Source organism: Trichoderma harzianum (assembly GCF_003025095.1).
Source record: "Trichoderma harzianum CBS 226.95 unplaced genomic scaffold M431scaffold_4, whole genome shotgun sequence".
Taxonomy (NCBI): Eukaryota; Fungi; Ascomycota; class Sordariomycetes; order Hypocreales; family Hypocreaceae; genus Trichoderma; species Trichoderma harzianum.
Window position 1 is genome coordinate 1,904,417 of NW_020209252.1, and position 17,653 is coordinate 1,922,069.

Consider the following 17,653-nt stretch of genomic DNA (forward strand, 5'->3'; position numbering starts at 1 on the left):
CTATGGTTGCGCTCCGGCCTCTTCTGGCCGCTTTTGCTAGCACTGCCTTGTTAGCCCAGTCCGCGATAGGTACTGTTTGCTCCTCTACCATAGCCCTTTACTCTCTTGACTTGGTTGGTTCCCATTTACTGACGTTGGCACCCGGCTGTAGCGCATTCGTTGAAGAGAAGTCCTCTCAACTACGTGTCTGTCATTGACAATGTCAAGATCCACACACCTGCCGGTCGAGTTCATTCGCATTCCGACTTTGACCTGACCTTCTCCTTCAACGGGGGAGAAGAGAAAGTCCGACTATCGCTTCACCCGAACCACGACATCCTCCACGATGACTTTGAGGTGACGTTTCTCGACTCGGAAGGAAAGGTCAAGTCGAGAGAAAAGGTGGAACGTTCCGAGCACAAGGTCTACCGAGGCGACGCCTTTGTTGAACGTCCTGGCGAAGATGGCTGGTCCCTCGGTGGATGGGCGAGGATAACGATGCACCGCGATGGTAAACATCCGGTATTTGACGGCTCTTTCCGCATTGACGGCGATAACCACCACATCCATACTGGCTCCAAGTACAACAGCCTCAAGACCGAAGACGATCCCCTCCCTTCAGACTGGGAGGAGATACATGATCACGATGAAGTCATGGTTATATGGCGTGACTCTGATGTTCAAGGCTCCCAGAGTCGCGAAGACCTGAAGCGCGACGTCTCGAAGCCGTCAGACTGCATCTCAGACTCGCTAAACTTTAACAACCAGTTTGACCTGGAGCTGAGGCGATCAACTGGGCTTCGAGGGATTGACCCGAGAAGCCTGTTCGGCCGCCAAATCGATGGAGGCTCCGGTGGTAGTGGCCAGGATCTCATTGCGAGTATTGGAGATACAGCTGGATGCCCCACTACCAAGAAGGTTGCGTTGGTCGGGATTGCTACTGACTGTACTTATTGGAACGGCTTCAACTCTTCCGAGGATCTTAGGAGAAACGTCATCGGCATAGTTAACCAAGCCTCCCAAGTCTATGAAAACTCCTTCAAGATCTCCTTGGGCATCAGAAACCTGACGGTCCTCGACCGTGGCTGCCCAGGCGCACCCTCCACTGCCACACCCTGGAACGTGGATTGCCAGGCCAACACCACCATTAGCGACCGGCTGAACCTCTTCTCTGCCTGGCGCGGTAGATCTCTCGATGGTAATGCCTACTGGACTCTGTTGACTACGTGTCCCACAGACTCGGCTGTTGGGTTAGCCTGGAGGAGCCAGGTATGCCGTCAGGGGTCGGGGACCAGTTCGGACGGGCAAGGGAACAACGAGACCGTCGCTGGCGCCAATGTCGTCGTGCGAACTTCGACAGAATGGCAAGTGTTTGCCCACGAGTCGGGACACACTTTTGGAGCCGTCCATGACTGTACAAGCTCTGCTTGCCCCGTAAGCCAAACATCACAATCGTGCTGTCCGCTCAGTGCCAGCACCTGTGATGCTGGGGGTCGGTACATCATGAACCCTTCCACTGGCACCGGCATCACCCAGTTTTCCCCATGCAGCATCGGCAACATCTGTTCCAGCCTCAAAGCTGCATCTCTGTCAAGCTGCCTAACAGATAACAGGAACGTCCCAACCATTACAGGTAGTCAGTGTGGCAACGGTATTGTCGAAGAAGGCGAAGAATGCGACTGTGGTGGCACTCAGGGCTGCCAGAACAACACATGCTGCAACCCCACGACTTGCAGGTTTAGGAACAACGCCGTATGCGACCCGTCCAACGAAGACTGCTGCACCGACCAGTGCCAATTCGCAAACTCGACAACGGTATGCCGTCCCAGCACTGGCGAGTGCGACATTCAGGAGACGTGTCCAGGCACCGCAGCCAGGTGTCCTGACGACCAGCACAGGGCAGATGGCGACACTTGTGGCAGCGGTAACGGTCTCCAGTGCGCTTCGGGCCAGTGTACATCTCGCGATAGGCAGTGCCAGGCCGCCGTTGGTACCACGGCCGACAATAGCTCGACGACTGCATGCCCTGATACACGAGACAGCTGCACTGTTTCCTGCTCGAACGGACAATCTACTTTTGGGCAGCGTCAATGCCTCTTGTTTGGCCAGAACTTTATCGATGGAACGCCCTGCGGCGCTGGTGGACACTGCTCGAACGGATCATGCGAAGGCACCTCGACGTCTCGAGAGATTAGAGATTGGATCGATAGTCACAAGCAGATTGTCATCCCCATCGCCGTTGTCGTTGGAATTCTGCTCATCATCGTAGTGGCGAGCTGTATCATCAGCTGCTGCCGCCGTCGAAGACGCGCAGTGCCCAAGACTTCTTCACCCCCGTCAGCAGCATGGACGCAGTGGGGAGGCAACCAGAGCCGTGGACCGGGGCAACAGTTTGGCGTAGCCCAACCTCAGTACGATCCACCGCCGCCGGCCTATGGCCAACAGCAGCAGCCTCCGGAATACGGACAGCCGCCGAATCAGGGGTGGAGGCCGAGAATAGAGCGGTATGCCTAAAAGTGCTGCACATATCAGTTGTCTTTTATTCAGTTGATTGATTGTCTGTTTGTGTTATTATCGAATATGGAGGTTTTGTCTTTTCTGTATGGGATCTGGAACAGCTTGGGATAGGACTCTCGTTTCGCTGCGGCTTGGAAAGATTACATGCATGCTTGGAAACTTGTTGACGGCGTTTTTTCGAGGTGCGGGTGCCATTTAAATGACGACTTATGAAAGAGGGAAACAGGGCTGTGTTGGTTTTGTCTTTTTGGGATACATACAGCTGATACATACATACCCATCGTTACAAAGATGTTGAGATTTGAAGTTTTTCTTGTCTATAACAGCTGCTGAGTCTGGATCGTGGGGCACTGCAGATAGGAAATGATTTTAATTGAATAGCTTGAAAAGAAAGGAGTCGTTAGAGTAATGGATCCGATGCCATCCATGGTCATAAAAGTTCATAATCCGCCGTGATGAAAAAAAGAGAAAAGAAATAAAGCAAAAAGAGCAAGGAGATTCAGGCCCATCAATCAATCATCCTCCAGGTCCATGTTATTAACAGCCTTTCGCGTCTTGACGTGCCTCTCCCGCGCCACCGACAGGGTAGTTTTGAAGTGCGCATTGTTCCGCCAATCCGCCTCGTCTTCGTAGCCGCACATCATGGCCGTGAAGCGCAGCCTCTGACTTGCGAGGCTCTGTAACCAGACATATGTTAGTATCACAGTCATAATTTCTGAAAATATTGAGTAGAAGAAGAACGAAGAAAGTGAAGATGCTAGGAAGAATAGAGGGTGGGGAGCTGGAGTGGTTATACGCACGTCGTTTGAGGTGTTGGCGTACATCATCAGCTGCTCAGGCCGATCCAGCACCGCAAGAGCATACGCTCTCCGCTCACGCGTCTCGAAAGCTTCCGATTTACAGCTGAAAATGGACGAAGTAGTCGTTTTGCTAGCATCGTCAAAGTCATCATCATCATACCTAAACCACACACAAGTCAGTAACAAAAACCCCAAACCCACAACAATCCATCAAAACAAGAAGAAAGAAAACGTACTCATCCTCTTCCTCCTCCTCCTCTTCCAACTCCTCCATCTCCTCCAAATCCTCATCGTCATCGGCCTCCTCATCCGTCAAGTCGTCCTCATGCTTCTTGTACGCGTTCTTCCCGCGCGCCTGCCGGTCCCGCATGCTCGCCGACACGAGCGTCGGAAACGTCTTCTTCACGGCGACGCGTCTCCGGGGCTGCGGGTCTTGAGCTTGTTGTTGTTGGTGGTAGTGCTGGTGCAGCTGGTGCATGAGGTGCGACTCTTGGAGCTGCTGCTGGTATTGCTGGTTGATGTTTGCCTGTTGGGCAGCAGACATTTTGACTGGGAGGATGGCCTTGATCCGGTAGTTGACGTCTGTTCAATAATATGCGCCCGGCTTCAATTTGTGTGATTTTCTATTATTCTTTTTAATGTTTGGTTTGGAAATCAACAAGTTGCGCTGGCTGTTAATCAAGCTGTCGTTGGAACAGAGATGGTTTGGCGGAGGATGAATGAGGTTAGCAGTGTCAGGTTTGCCGCGCCTAGTGGCGATTTGCTCCATGGTCTTTTATTATCCGCTGAGCCTCAACACACAGACCCCGCCTTCCAATAAGAATTCACTTATTAAGACACATCCCGATATATTGCACATAACAATTACATATATTGCCTGCATCTTGCATCGATCCCATCAAAAGGCCTTCACCACGCAAAGCGGATTGATTAATAACTGGGGACGCTGTCCCCCGTTAGATTGATAGTACTCTGCAGATTTTATTGTACAAGAAGCAGTCGCACTATTCGCCGACCTGTTCAAACAAGTGTAGACACAAAGTAGAAAAGTGCCCCGGCTGCCTCCCCCTTTCTCCGTCCCTCGCCTCCTCCCGTTTGCCTTGGACCCGAAAGAGAGAGTAAAAAAGCAAAATAAAGCAGATAAAAGCAAAGATGAAATAGATAAAATGAAATAACACCACTCGTTACTCCGTACGTCCGTTTTATCCCTGTCCCTTCATTCGAGTGTATCCGCGTAGTCAAGATGATTAGCATAGTCCAGCTTCCCCCCGGCTGTCCAGATATATCGTGGTTCGTGACCAAAAAAAGAAAGTGTAACGGGGAATGCTGGTAAACAAAAGGGATTGAAGCGCAGAGCTATTCGAGCCCCAGCGTTTGAGTTCGCGGCACCTCACCTCCCCCACATCCTTTTGACCATCTTTTGTTCCAAAAAGAAGAAGAATAGAGAGAGAGAGAGAGAGCAAAAAAAGAAAAGAGAAGAGGGTCCGCTGTCGAGATGAACCAGATCATGTCGCAGCCCCGTTGTCATGTCGCGCCATCCGCCGATACCGTTTTGTTTTCTAGAGGTTGCCGTATCGTCTATCACGGCTTCACCTAGAGTCGCTCAATCCATTCAACATCACTAAAAATATTATATGCGTTCGCCGTAATGCGTCTGCGTTCTCGTATCCTCAGCGGCAGTGGTTTCTATCCACTGTTATTACCACTGAAGCTGATAATCGCAAGCTATTCAAAAATGGTTAGCATGGCTTGTCCACCAAACATCCCCTACCCTCTCCTCTGTTTGGTACATGTAACACTTACACGACTGTTTGCGCCGTAAGCAAGCTTCTGGCCGTCCCTGTCCCAGCACAAACAGTGCTCATCCTCTTCTTCGGAATCTTGATTGCTCTTGAGGTTCTCTAGCTCGTCCTTGGACGGTCTCCAGATGGCCCGAGGCACGGTATGGCTGTCGACCTTCCATATCAAGACACTTCGTGGCGTGGCCCCTGCAATAAAGGCTCCGTCTGGCGTAAAGGCGAGCCGTACGACTGGCAGGTCCATTGTGAAGAAGCATTTCGGTTTGCTCTCGGGTTTTCTAGCGTTCCAAATCAGAATGGCGCCGTCCTCTCCTCCAGTGGCGATTAACCGCTCGTCATCCGGTCCGGTTTGGTCTGGCGGCAGTGGTTGCCAAGCCATTGTTGTAATTGACCCTTGGTGGGCTGATATTGACCGACGTTGTCCTGATTCATCCCACAGCTGCACGTACATGATTAGTATCTCTGATACCAGCGCTCATCTTTTTCATCCCTCTGGTTGTTGCAAACTTACATCCAAAACACCCTTGTCACTCGAGGTGGCAACGAGCTGTGATCGCGGGTCAAACAAAACCTGGGCAAAGTGATCATCCTCCTTCGTCTCAAACTTTCGGGTTCTCTGAATGGCCGTCTCGCCCACGCTCAGGCATTCGAAAGTGCCGGCGCCGCAAATCAAAAACTCCGAGTCGCCCGTCCATGTTGCGTCTAAGCCCGTATCGAGACTGTGGCCCGGGAGGAGATACCGAAAGGACTTGTTAGAGCCTATTGAGTGCACCGTCACCAGTGTGTCGACCTTGTTCTCTGGGGAGATGGCGAGCAGCGCCGTGTTGCCAGGGTTCCATAGCAGCTTGACAATGGGCGGCTCCGACACGTCCAGGGACTGGACAAGCTCACCGCCGGCAGACCACAGGTGGATGGCGGCACGAGCTCCTCCGCAATCGCTGGCGACGGCAATGGAGGCGCCGTCCGATGTCCAGGCCAGCGCCGTCACCGTCGTCGACTTTGGAGAATCGGGATCTAGCAAGGCGTGGGCGTGGGGTGACACGTGATGATGCTGGCCGTGGTCAGTTGCTGTGGCACGCGAAACGGTCCAAACACGGGCTAGCGCATCGGTCCCAGCAGCCGCGAGGATTGATGGGTCTTTCGGGTTCCACTCGCACTGCAGCAGAATGGGAGTGTTTTCAGAGGCAGAGCCAGCTGGGGAGGGCGAAGGCGCTGTTTCAGTGGCGCAGTCGTCCATGAGGCGGATGAAGGTGGTGCCGGCAAACAGCTGCTCAACCTTGTCGACCTGCGTGCCTTGCTCGAGTCCCTCCGTCCGCACAATCGGCAGAGGAACCTGCTCTCCTTCCAGCGGAGATGGATAGGCGTGGTTATCGTGCAGGCTCTGGTCGTCATCGGCGTGGTGGCTGTCTTGCTGGTCCACATCCATGGGGGTGCTGACGGTGGCTGCATCGGATTTGCTCTCGAAGCCGTTGCTGAGCCGTGGGCGCTTGGAGGGCGACCCATTGGGCAGAGAGTTGTGATTCCGTTTTCGCGACAGCTCTGCCTCGTCGTCCTCCTCTCCGGGTGCATCTTCGTCCTCCTCCTCCATCTTTGCCGGCGGCTGGACTTCTAACGGCCCAAAGATGCCGTTGCGCAACGCCTCGGCTTGTGCGGCCGCATCTTCAGGCATCTGCAGCCGAATTGGATGGTTAGCCAAGGGGGAAAAAAAGGAAGTGGGAGAAGCGACCCGCGATTGGCGCACAGGCGGCCCCCAAGCCCAATCGCGAACAGGCAGGGAAATCAATCAAGAAGAGCCGGCAGACATGAGAAATCGTAGCAAAACGTAAAAATCATGGCGTACCTGACGGCGTGAGTGCTCTCGCTCGAGAGCATAGTAGATGAGGCCGCTGTTGACGACGGACACTAGAGCACGGCCCTTGACATGGCGCGCAAAATCAAAGTCCCGTTGGGGCTCCTTGACGTGCCATTCCTTCTGGAATTTGGCCGCTGTTTCTCTGTAGTCTAGAAAAAAAAAAAGTAATTCACAGGTTAGATTCTATCCTTGGTCCAGTCCTACGAGGAGTAGAGAGGGAGAATGCTATGCGATTCCACGTACTGCCTTCAAGCAAATACCTGCGCAAAAAGGGTCAGCAAAAAGCGTGAGTGGCAACGAGGCCTCTTTGGACCGAAAAAAGCCAGGGCAAACGGGAAACTGGAGGTAAGGATTGGGCTGCGGCGGGAGTTCCTTGGGGGGTCACTGGGCTGGGGCAAAAAACGAGCACAAGGCTGATAGAGGCCGCGGGAATTCGAGGGCGTTGGGACGAACCTCCAGATGAGAAAGTTGACTCGGTCTGAGTCGAGAAATTCCTTGAGGACCATGGTTTCCGGGGGGTCCAGATTCCGAGGGGGAAGCGCGCCAGCGAGGTGGCGGCAGTGTCACGGCTCGTCGTCGCAGGTGAGTGTGATTGTTGCAGCTATCGAGCAGCGCAGAGGCCCTGATGGGTAGCCGCCAGAGGGGAATCCGAATGGCAGGCTGGTGGTGAGAAGGAAGTGAGTGAGTGAAGATTCAAGAGAAGATGAATCGAATCCACAACTCGCCCACGGTCGGCAGAGACAAGGTACCTCTGCGTGCCTCTGTCGGTACATTGGCCCTGCCATGCCGCGCATGGAGTACGCAGTACTTGCGGGCGGCGCTGCGAGTACCTGCAAGCCCGCCACAGCCAGCACCACCGCCCAGGTAACCATCCAAGTACCGCATACTTTGCACCGACCGGCCCTTCAGCCCGCGCCAGACTAACGGGCCTTGTTTGGAGAGCCCAGAAAGGCGAGGCGCCGAAGGAGAAACCTAGCCGGTGGACTGCGCTATAGCCGGCGCCAGACATCAATTAAAGACCAGACAGCCCTCTGCCAATTATGTATGTACAAGGTACCCAAGCCAAGGTCGCGCCCAAGGCATTCCCAAACCTAATGCTGGAGAGATCTCCCCCCAATCTGCCTCCCTACTGGTACTGGTGCTGGGTGCTCTACACGCGCTAGCCTTGCCATGGATGGGGGCTCAAATGCACACAAACGACCGTCTGCAGCATGACACTCTTCTCGCGTCCACCCCATGAACATGAGCATGAGGCCAGAGGGCAGATGTTGCACAGCCTGAGCGCGTCCATCTTGATACATGCTCTCTGTCTGTTGCTAACGTGAGCTCGCAGGTAAATGTCTGTCTGGTGGCTTTTACCGTCGACATCGCAGTGGCGCTCCGGCGTATTTAGGACCAGACCTTACTTAGTAGGCAGCCCTTGAAGCCAAAAACTGTCCCATCCGCCCATGGCAACGGATTACCTAACACACTTGCCATGCTGCCCTCTCAGCCTGTGAATACGGAGAGGTACCGAGCTGGCGCCGCGGCATGTGTGCGACGTCCATGTACTGCTCCGTACTTGGCACTACTGCATCTAGTCGGCCACCAAAGTGGACTGGTCTGGCGCTAGATTGAGCATTCAAATCGTTGTGGAACGAGATAGCATGGCGGTAGGGCAACGGGAGAAACGGGGATTGGGGAGAACCCTAGGCCTTGGCCAAGCTGCCGAGACCTTTGACGGACCATCTAGACAATGAATCAAGGTACCCGTCTCGGGGGTTCAAGTACGAGGGAACAATCAGAGACGGCCCAAACGGCAGCCATGCTGTGCTCGCAATCTGCATGTACATTCAAAGGACGTTTTTCGCCATCGAGAGGAACCAGTCTTTGTGGGGACCAGTTAGAATCGTCCTTGACTGACGAGTGCGTGCATTTCTATCGGCAACGAAAGGTACAAGCTTCTGGTACAGTGCTACTGTGCTGTCACGTAACTCGGGTCCGACATGCGTGGCAGCGCCGCGTGCCATCTCCAAGAGGCGAATAAGGGCACGACGATCGAGAGGGAGAAAAGAAAAATTGCACCCAGTTGTTAGCGTCGGTGGCGCCAACCGCTGCTCCTTCGTCAATCGCATCAATCTGTTCCATGCTTTCGCCGTGATGCCCTCGATCACCGTGTCTCTCCCTTGTCTCTGCGGACCAAAAAGCTTCTCCGTATCCAGAACATAGACAAGTCTCAGCAAGGGAGCCGCGCGGAAACGTTTCTATCCCGTAAAATCCGCTCCAGTAAGATTCGGTAAAACCCGTTTGGTCATGTCGTCACGGACTCGGTTAAAAAAACGATAGCCCAAACCATTCGAACGAGTCCCTGCAAAGGGGGGAACCAAATTGCTTTTGTACTGTAGAGTGTACGGGGACAGATTGCTGAGGGTCCCCCCCCCCCCCCCCCCCCCCCCAGGATTACTAAGGCGGCTGCCAAGAGAGGATAGGAAGCCAAAAGCCTCAATTCATGCGGTGGCAAAGTGCGAAAGTCGGGCGGTCTTTTGTGCAGCAGCTCCGGACTATCCCCATCACCAATCGAGATTCCGATCCAGGGCCAAAAGAAGCAGCTCGTTGTTTGGTTCCCCATCTGGTCGTTCTCGAGTCTCGCTTCCTTTCGCTCGTACTCGTCCGCGTGTTTCCTCCGGGCCATTCTGCCATCATGAAGGTCGAAAGCAGACCCCAGAGCGCACCAGGGCTGCACAAACAAGCTGTGCTGCTGCAAGCTCAGGAATCTGAGACTGATTGCAGATCGGCTGGGCACTTCTCCGGAAATGGAGACAAGGTCTCGTAACTCTCTCCAGTAGTACCTGGACATCCCGCGCCCCGCAGCCTGTCCTGTCGCCCAATTGTCCGTACTGCTGCCACGGGATCCCCTTGAATGCATCTGGGGCTCGTGAGAGGCCAGAGGAAAGGCAACGGCATTGCCTGTGCGTTGTGCGCTATGCGAGGAGAGAGCACATACTGTAGCTTCTTTGGCCAGCGCTTTGCTGACCAGAATCCTTTGTACACCATCTCCGGCGCAAGAAAGAACCTTCCATGTCCTGTTCTTATGGCCTCGTCGATTACCTAACCTCCAAAAAGTGGTCCTGAATTTTAAGATTCAGTCTCACGCGCGCGCACTGACGGTTCCCCCTGGCAGCGTTTCGAGTCTGGAATTGGCAGCCCTCACAAAAAGCTTCCATAGCGGCCAAGGATGGACAACGTGCTCTCCCAACTCCGACTCTTGGCCGGTCTCCTCTTCCCGCAGCAGCCTTGTGGACGACATCAGCGTCTTGGAGGGTGAGGTGACTTTATCGTCAGACTACGTGGCACTGGTCACAGGCGACAAAAGGGGCGGGCGGCGACGTTGTGTGGTGGTCCGCCTGGGAGGTGGCGCCGCGAGCTTGCCTGTTCCCCTTCATGCCTGTGAAATGCATCTGCACAGGGGTCGAAGGTGACGGCTGCGATGTGCGTGCCGGGGACAGGGGTGCGATGAGATGGCTGCCATGGCTTATTATAGCCCGGAGACGGTGGATGAGACGAGGGGGGATGACGGAGCCAAGCCCGGCCAGCGCATATATTTCGCGATGCATTCTTCAGCACGAGTACAAAGTACAGTACGATCACAGGTACGTCGATATGGATCGCTTGGAGCAAAGAAAACTCTGAACGAAGAAAAAGGCCTCGGCTGCGCTGAATTTCGCTTCGTCTGCCCCCCGAGAGACGTGTCGCGGTAAAACAAAACGCTGCATCCACATCCACAGCCCCCCCGAAAAAACTCCATCCAAGGGATTCCAAAAGTCAGCATCTTTGGTGATTGATGGGTCCCTTAAGCTCGCCCCACCAACAACCCGCCCAGAGAACCGGCCATGGATTCGCAGACGAGGGACAAGGACGAGGTACGTACCGATTACGCGACCCAGAACTCTTCGAGGAACAAGAATCGTGAGGCAGGCTAATCAAGTCGCGGTTTCGGACGTGCATGTACGTCAAATGCACCAAGCTCTCCGTACAGATGGAGCACATGCACCTCGTACTTTGCACATGAGCTTGCATTGGCCTGCCACGGGTACAACGTCGAGGTACTTGCAAGGTACGAGTACATGTACACACACAGCCCGCGAACCCACCAACCTTGACCTCCATGCCTGCGGGCTGTACGTACAAACCGGTAGCAGCACTGCGAGTGCCTTATGCTTAACCTCTTGGTACTCGTACCTTGCCTGAGCCAACAAGTGATGACGACCTCTTTCGATGTTTTATTCCCGAGCAATGCCAAGAGCTTGTGCAGACGTTGCTGTGAGGACTGATGCAAGGTCGGCTATTCCGACACTTGTCTCTGCCCATCTGTTCGCCGCCAGGTTCTCGTTCGGGACGGCTTCTCCGCCTGTCTCTTGTGCCCCCGTGTTCCGTGACACATGTAACGTGTACCTGTCCCTGTACCCGTGCCTGTACAGAGCGGGAGCTTCGCACAAGGTCCCCCAATTGCGGGTTTTTGCACATCGGAACCCCACATGATGGCCAATTCAATTGCAGGCTGCCGAATCAAGCTGATGGATCCGATAGGAGGAAAGCCCGGTGTTCTAGCCGAGGTTCTGCCTTTCGAATTGTCCACCGCTGAGTCATGACCTTTGGCACGGCCGCACGAGGAATTGTGGTCTCGATAGAACACACTCAGATGGTGAACAAGAATGGCGTGAGTAGATATGGGACAGGCAAACTGAGACGACCGCATCCACAAGTGGCAGGATATCAGCGCTTTGCAATGATTAGAGAGGATCGATGCGGGTTACAAGGTTTGTCAGTTCTCAAGCCAAAATGCACTGATCCTAGTTCATCATTTTGGCATACCGTCGCGCGGAGGTTCAAGGCCGTTCCCGCGCCAGCCACAAGAACTCAACTAGGAAATGCACCTCCAGCCTTGGTATGATGCAATACCATGAACAACCGTCAAGTATGCGTAGAGCAGCTATCAGATAAATCGCAGATATCATAATGCCAAAGAAGAAGACAATAAATATCCCATTTTCCTAGTAATGACTCCATCTCAGATCACACTTGCAGCTGGGAAAGATGCCAGTACTATTCGTTGGTTGATGCCTGAGGCTCACACTCTAGCAGCCAGTCGGCAGCTCCCGATCTGGATCCCTTTGCACACATAATCACAATGCTAGCATCCCTAGCATGGAAGCTGTCGCCTTGACCACAAAGCTGCGAGAACGAATATCCGAGCGCACGCAAAGAGGACAGCAAAGCCTTGTTCCCGCCTTGCCGTGCAGCTTCGCCTTGCCAAAACTCCCCCCCGGTTCAAATGACATCTGAGAAATCCCCGCGAGAAACCGCCCCCATCCCGCATCCCGCATCGCATCCCGTCGCCATGCCCCCGCGAATAAACATCCCGCCAGTCACACGAGCCCTGCTCGGCACTCTGCTCTTCCAGTCGGTCTTGAGCGCCGCGATTAGGTATCGCCAGTGGTCCGAAGACACGGACATCGTCATCCCGTACTTGACGCTCATCCCACAGCTGTCTATTACCTATCCCTGGACTTTTCTGACGGCTTCCCTAGTTGAGGGCAACGTCTTTACGTTTGGACTGGGCGCTGTGACCCTGTATCATGGCGGCAGATATCTGGAGAGAGCTTGGTCGTCGGCAGACTTGGCCAAGTTTATTGCCATTGTTTCGCTGATCCCAAATGTCCTAACCTTTTTTACCATGGTCTTCTTCTTTACCCTGACAAGGAATCCTGACTGGACGTGAGTTCACACACACACATATATATATATCCCTGTTGCATGTTACTCTATGCGAGATGACTGCTAACACCCGGTTTTTCCTAACAGCCTTACGGTCATTGGCGGCACCATTCCCTTCCAGATCGCCTTCCTCGTTGCCTTCAGCCAACTCATCCCTGCGCATACGGTAACGCTCTTCCGAGGAGTCGTCTCTCTCCGAGTCCCGAAAACCCCCCTCATCTACATCGGCATCGTCACCTTGCTCTCGTTTACACCGATACTGTCGCGCGCTGCTCTCTGGTTGGCCAACTACAGCTTCCTCACCAGCTGGACATACCTGCGATTTTTCAAGCTCGTCTTTCCCGACCTTGATTCCGCTCAGCCAGCGTCGCTGCGGGGTGACGCCAGCGAAACGTTTGCCTTTGCCGAGTTCTTCCCAGGACCGGTCAAGCCCTTTGTGGCTGCCGTTGCAGATCAGATATACGGCATCCTTGTAGTGATTCGGCTCTGCAAGCCATCGGGACAGCGGGGCATAGCCACACGCCATGACAGCATCTCGCAGAGAGGGGCCCCGGGAAGTGCTCGTGCCGAAGCCGAGAGAAGGAGAGCCATCGCGCTCAAGGCGCTGGATCAGAGACTGAATGCAGCCACCGCCGCTGCTCGACAGTCGGCTCCGGCTCCCCCACCAGCTTCTGCGCAGCCAACCGGCCCGCCTGTACAGGTTCAGCCCCAAACAAGCGCTCAGACAGCTATGAAGTCTGAGCCAGGACCAATGCTTGGCGAGACCAAATTTGAGCCAGAGGAAGGTGATTCATAGGAGAGTCTCAGGGGCGAGCCGCACATTCGTAAGATGTAATGATATAAGTGATATCTCGATGTCGGGGGCGAGGGAACCAGGGGCGATGGCGTCACGAATCAAATGATAATAATGATACAAGCGGATTGGATCGATGGACAGTAAGTTGGCGTCTTGGTGTTGGTTGTCCTGGATCATGGGGTTAATTGTCTAGCCAGCACGTCAAGAATGAATCATGTCTTTGTTTGCCGTGTCAACGCCAGAACATGTCCGTTTTAGAAGTGTATTTTTGAAGAGCACCACCCTCTGCTTGTCTTGGAATGGATACGAGACATGAGTGTTTTGTATTTGCAAGGTGCTTTGTTCGGATAGAAGCGGACAAAAGCCTTGAGGGAAGCAGGCGGCAAATACCTGATAATCAAATGAAAGCTGAGGGACGATCAGTTGAGCTGATTGGATCGGAGCAAGGAAGTAGCTTTGTTTGTCTCACGATGACATGGTGCATGGTACAATATGCAACGGGACCTCAGGAGCTGCTGGCATCTTAATGTATGTGGGAAATTAAGAGTTTCTCATGACACCTCTAGACGCTGACGCTTGCACGCGGAATCTGAAATCAGATATCATAAACATGTAGATGAAGACAAGATTACAGAAATGAAAGCTGATACCCCATTATACCATATCGTACCACCATATAGCGTGGTAGGGCCACGAGATCCAAACATGCTGGTGATTAACAGTAGAAGACTAGAAGCAGGCTTTCCTTTTTTTTTTTTCTTCTCTCGAGGGCGGCATGTCTTCAGCATCTCAGGCTACCTAAGATGCACATCACATACATTTCCAGAGACTACATTATGAAGACATTAAAGGAGTGGTATTAGAAAAAGGCGTCCATAAGAGATACACTCCCAAGAGTCGCAAGGGTGCTAACCACATATCTAGGACAGTAGTAACTAATAGCCATAAAATCCTACGACTAGCAAAAAATGATTATTGATAGAAACCTACCCATCGTACGTGTCATGTCCTCTTAAGACCATCGTAAACGAGTCCAACCAGAGGCAGCCAAACGCAAAAAGAGGCATGGCGTCCTGAAACCAAACCCCCAAAAAAATCCCCCGCGTCCAAAACCTCAGCTACCCGGGCCTAAATACAATACACCAAACAGCCGTATATACATACATCCATACAAGGACACCTACAGCAATGTCCTAAAGCCGGGGCATGCATGAGGACAGTAGCACCCCGGATGGAGTAGGGGTGAAATTGTGGCTTGCTTGCTTCGCTCTACCTTACCTGACCTTACCTGTAGTATTCCAGCAACATCGAAGGGGGGGAAGCTAGTGATGGTGGCATTCTGATTCAAGAGGGTGTGTGTGAGTGTGTCCAGCTTTCTTGTTTAACGATGCAAAGGGGAGGAGGGGGGAAACAATGTTGCCGAAACAATTGCAGCTCTTGTGTGACCGGCAAAGTTGATGCGTCGACTGCTCGTTGGGTGCAGGCTATTATATTGCAGCGGCTCATGACAGGCCGGAAGTACTTGCATCACCATCCATCCTCTTTTTTCATTTCGTCTCTTGTCAAGGTTGCTTAGGTTGCCCAAATTTGTTGCACCCCTGACGCTCATTCTGGGGGGAGTGGAGCTTGCGGCAGAGGCTGTGAGTTGCTTGTCTGGGGATGATCATGGATTGCTAGGCACAACGTGTAGAGCTAGAATTGCTTCTTTTCAGCTTCATCCAGCTCAGATGGCGCTCTCACCAGCTACTTGAAGAAATCGAACGATCTAAAAACTAGTCCATCTACAGTCTCAGATAGCCTGACAATCAGACAGGCTGATGATCAAGCAGGCAACGCAGACTGCCTAGCTTACTACACAGTTCGCGGCCCATCCAGGGTAGCGACAACGAGACGGGCAGCTCGCGGACTGTTGGTGATAGTCCTTGGCCCGCCCGCCGTTCGTCGCCTCGCCTTGCGCAAGGGAGGGAGGGGCGTGCAGGCTGGAATCGCCGTGACACGAGAAGTTGCCAACCATCGTCCAATGGCGAAACCCGAAGCACTGGGCCGCTGCCGGAGTCAAAGAAGAAGAGCTGCAAAAGCAGGACAACGTTGCTGCTGCGTGCATTCACTGTACAGCAAAGGACGGACGGGCTCACGTAGTGCAGAGCGAGAGAGGCTACAGGCAGGTTGCACAGCACAAGACACCCACAGATGCCGGGTACACATGCAGTTACAGTACATACTCGTAGATAGATTGGCACGAAACATCGCAGTCAGGCGAAACCTGGCAAGTCGGACGTGCGGGAATCTGGGCTGGGCGGCTCGCCTTTGTTCGATGGGCGATGAAACTGGACAGGCCACAGCTTTGCCCACAGCTAGGCCGGAAAGGGTGCTAGGCAGGCCTGTGTCTCTGGATGATGGGCGCTGAGCACAAGGAGCATCGATCGAGTCGTTGCAGGGGGACGTGCGGCCACTATTGGAATTGATCTGTGCTAGGAGCATTCTGCACGGATGCAAGTCGTGGTGGTAACCGTCCCCCCTAAAACCAAGTACGCGGAAAAAGCACGTTGATGGATGATGCCGTAGCGAGCGAGCGAGCGAACGAGAGTGTTCTAATGCTGCGGTCGCGTTAAGCCGTAGAGGGTAGAGGAGGGGATGGGGGAGGGCAGAAATGGGAATGCGCCGCGGCCAGTTGCTTCGCATTAGCCCGCGAGATTTCATCGGATGCCACTCCAGTCCAGGCCAGGCCAGGCCAGAGCGAGACGAGAGCACTAGCCATCGGGGTCACCTTGGGCCAACCTACTTGGAGCCAATCTCGTGCGGGATTCTGGCTAGCAATGCTAGGCGGCCATGGCGCTGGCTTCGTTTCTGCTTGCCGCCCTCCTGCCGGGCCTCGGGGCTTCTGGGCCTCTGGGGTTGGAGCCCACACGCATCGCGTTCCGTCGCTGAGCAAAGCAAGGGGCCGAGCAAGGATGCTAGGCAGAGCTAGCAAGAGCTGGGAAGAGCCCCAGATGGCCAGATCCGCCGGCGGCTGGCCGTGGCACGTCAGTGTGTTGAGCAGCTCAGGAGTGTGTGGGTTGATCCAGTTGATCCACTCGGTAGCCACTCGGTAGCAGAACTTCTTTTTCTCTCTCTGTTCCAAATGGATGACATGAGGAGGTGGAGCCACTTGTGGACTGGACGCGCTCACGGTAGGGGTGCGCTGGAGCTGAGCGGGCTCTGAGCGGGCTCTGAGCGACAAGGGAGTCAGCGTACAGCGGCCCCAGCGTGTGCGCAGTGCGTTCTAGAGGACGGGTACTCGTGGGTGTGCTCGTACCTGTACAGTACTCGTGCCTGCGATGGATGGGGACTCAGACCGCATCGCGAACACGCGGCTAGTGTCCGAGCATTTTCTCACCAGACCACCGACGCAATTCATCGTCAGCGAGCATGCTCCCTCCCTACATAACGGCGTATCTACTCGTCCAGTAAGGCCCATGATGGACCTCTGCTCGTGCAGGTGCAGGTGCAGGTGCATGTACTTGTACCTGCTGGCACGCACGCCGCGTGGAGCGCAGCTGCAGGCCACGGCACTCGACATGAAATGCAACAATTGACGTCGTGTACCAGTAGATGCTGAGGTACCTGTACATGTGTCCAGGCTGTCTTGCTGTCCAGTCCCTTTTTCCCGCGAGCCATGCCATGCACCCCAATGCTTCCGTGTAGCATCGCTGTCTGTCTGGCCTGCTCCACCAAACGAGCCCGGCCAGCGCAGAGATCCTATCGGTACCACGACCGCCGTAGCCGGGCAGTGTAGCGTAGCACGCAGCCTCAACAGCAGTACAGTAGCAGTAGACTGTAAGCCACCAGGTGTGTTGTGGTTCTTGGGGCCTCGAGCCTTGTGCGGCAGTGGCGAGGCTTTCCATTGCTGGCTGTTGGGATTATGGCGCTGTAGTAGGGTATGGATGGTCTGGACACCTAAGCAGCCGCAGCTAAGCAGAGCTCACATGGATGCAAGCAGTCGCTCCCGAAACAATTGTTCAGGGTGGCTCGCGGCTTTGCATTGCTCCAAACGGGGGGCTGGGCACAAGAAAAACATGCGTGGCACACGCTTATGTAACAAAGGTTGCCTGCAGAAAAAAGGCCGAATGCAAGATACGGCTTGGAGTATCTTGATCCTGAGGCTCCCAAAAACAGG

General features: G+C 54.1%; 8 protein-coding genes across 8 annotated transcripts; 2 read left to right on the plus strand and 6 right to left on the minus strand.

The window, feature by feature from the left end:
- Nucleotides 1-2: 2 nt before the first annotated feature.
- Nucleotides 3-2,493, plus strand: M431DRAFT_493351 (hypothetical protein; the record flags this gene model as incomplete). The annotated part of the gene is made up of 2 exons (XM_024917105.1): nt 3-69; nt 152-2,493. 2 exons carry the CDS (start codon nt 3-5, stop codon nt 2,491-2,493), a joined length of 2,409 nt encoding a protein of 802 aa, XP_024776556.1.
- Nucleotides 2,494-3,008: 515 nt separating this feature from the next.
- M431DRAFT_81240 (hypothetical protein) lies at nt 3,009-3,840 on the minus strand (the record flags this gene model as incomplete). The annotated part of the gene is made up of 3 exons (XM_024923018.1): nt 3,009-3,173; nt 3,297-3,456; nt 3,533-3,840. 3 exons carry the CDS (start codon nt 3,838-3,840, stop codon nt 3,009-3,011), a joined length of 633 nt encoding a protein of 210 aa, XP_024776557.1.
- Nucleotides 3,841-4,982: 1,142 nt separating this feature from the next.
- On the minus strand, nt 4,983-7,453 carry M431DRAFT_80113 (hypothetical protein; the record flags this gene model as incomplete). Its single annotated transcript, XM_024922904.1, has 5 exons — nt 4,983-5,021; nt 5,100-5,534; nt 5,607-6,764; nt 6,936-7,096; nt 7,357-7,453. The coding sequence occupies 5 exons, from the start codon at nt 7,451-7,453 to the stop codon at nt 4,983-4,985; spliced, it is 1,890 nt and encodes a 629-aa protein (XP_024776558.1).
- Nucleotides 7,118-8,042, minus strand: M431DRAFT_388533 (hypothetical protein). Its single transcript, XM_024914770.1, has 2 exons — nt 7,401-8,042; nt 7,118-7,207 (listed from the first exon to the last, which is right to left on the minus strand). Exon 1 carries the CDS (start codon nt 7,954-7,956, stop codon nt 7,549-7,551), a length of 408 nt encoding a protein of 135 aa, XP_024776559.1. The 5' UTR covers nt 7,957-8,042; the 3' UTR covers nt 7,118-7,207; nt 7,401-7,548.
- Nucleotides 8,043-9,105: 1,063 nt separating this feature from the next.
- M431DRAFT_388456 (hypothetical protein) lies at nt 9,106-10,067 on the minus strand. Its single transcript, XM_024914769.1, has one exon. It carries the CDS (start codon nt 9,850-9,852, stop codon nt 9,238-9,240), a length of 615 nt encoding a protein of 204 aa, XP_024776560.1. The 5' UTR covers nt 9,853-10,067; the 3' UTR covers nt 9,106-9,237.
- M431DRAFT_388455 (hypothetical protein) lies at nt 10,068-11,183 on the minus strand. The gene is made up of 2 exons (XM_024914768.1): nt 10,855-11,183; nt 10,068-10,725 (listed from the first exon to the last, which is right to left on the minus strand). Exons 1-2 carry the CDS (start codon nt 11,091-11,093, stop codon nt 10,284-10,286), a joined length of 681 nt encoding a protein of 226 aa, XP_024776561.1. The 5' UTR covers nt 11,094-11,183; the 3' UTR covers nt 10,068-10,283.
- A 1,141-nt stretch (nt 11,184-12,324) lies between these two features.
- M431DRAFT_81097 (hypothetical protein) lies at nt 12,325-13,497 on the plus strand (the record flags this gene model as incomplete). Its single annotated transcript, XM_024923001.1, has 2 exons — nt 12,325-12,701; nt 12,789-13,497. The coding sequence occupies 2 exons, from the start codon at nt 12,325-12,327 to the stop codon at nt 13,495-13,497; spliced, it is 1,086 nt and encodes a 361-aa protein (XP_024776562.1).
- A 2,608-nt stretch (nt 13,498-16,105) lies between these two features.
- Nucleotides 16,106-17,381, minus strand: M431DRAFT_480513 (hypothetical protein; the record flags this gene model as incomplete). The annotated part of the gene is made up of 3 exons (XM_024915876.1): nt 16,106-16,759; nt 16,793-16,963; nt 17,004-17,381. The coding sequence occupies 3 exons, from the start codon at nt 17,379-17,381 to the stop codon at nt 16,106-16,108; spliced, it is 1,203 nt and encodes a 400-aa protein (XP_024776563.1).
- Nucleotides 17,382-17,653: the final 272 nt, after the last annotated feature.

Bases quoted from the DNA above. Each gene is read 5' to 3' on its own strand.
- M431DRAFT_388455 (XM_024914768.1), bottom strand. From the start codon at position 11,093: ATGGAGGTCAAGGTTGGTGGGTTCGCGGGCTGTGTGTGTACATGTACT. The intron at 10,726-10,854 runs GTACGTACCTCG...CCTTGGATGGAG, and splicing joins AGTTCTGGGTCGCGTAATCG to TTTTTTCGGGGGGGCTGTGG.
- M431DRAFT_388533 (XM_024914770.1), bottom strand. From the start codon at position 7,956: ATGTCTGGCGCCGGCTATAGCGCAGTCCACCGGCTAGGTTTCTCCTTC.
- M431DRAFT_388456 (XM_024914769.1), bottom strand. From the start codon at position 9,852: ATGCATTCAAGGGGATCCCGTGGCAGCAGTACGGACAATTGGGCGACA.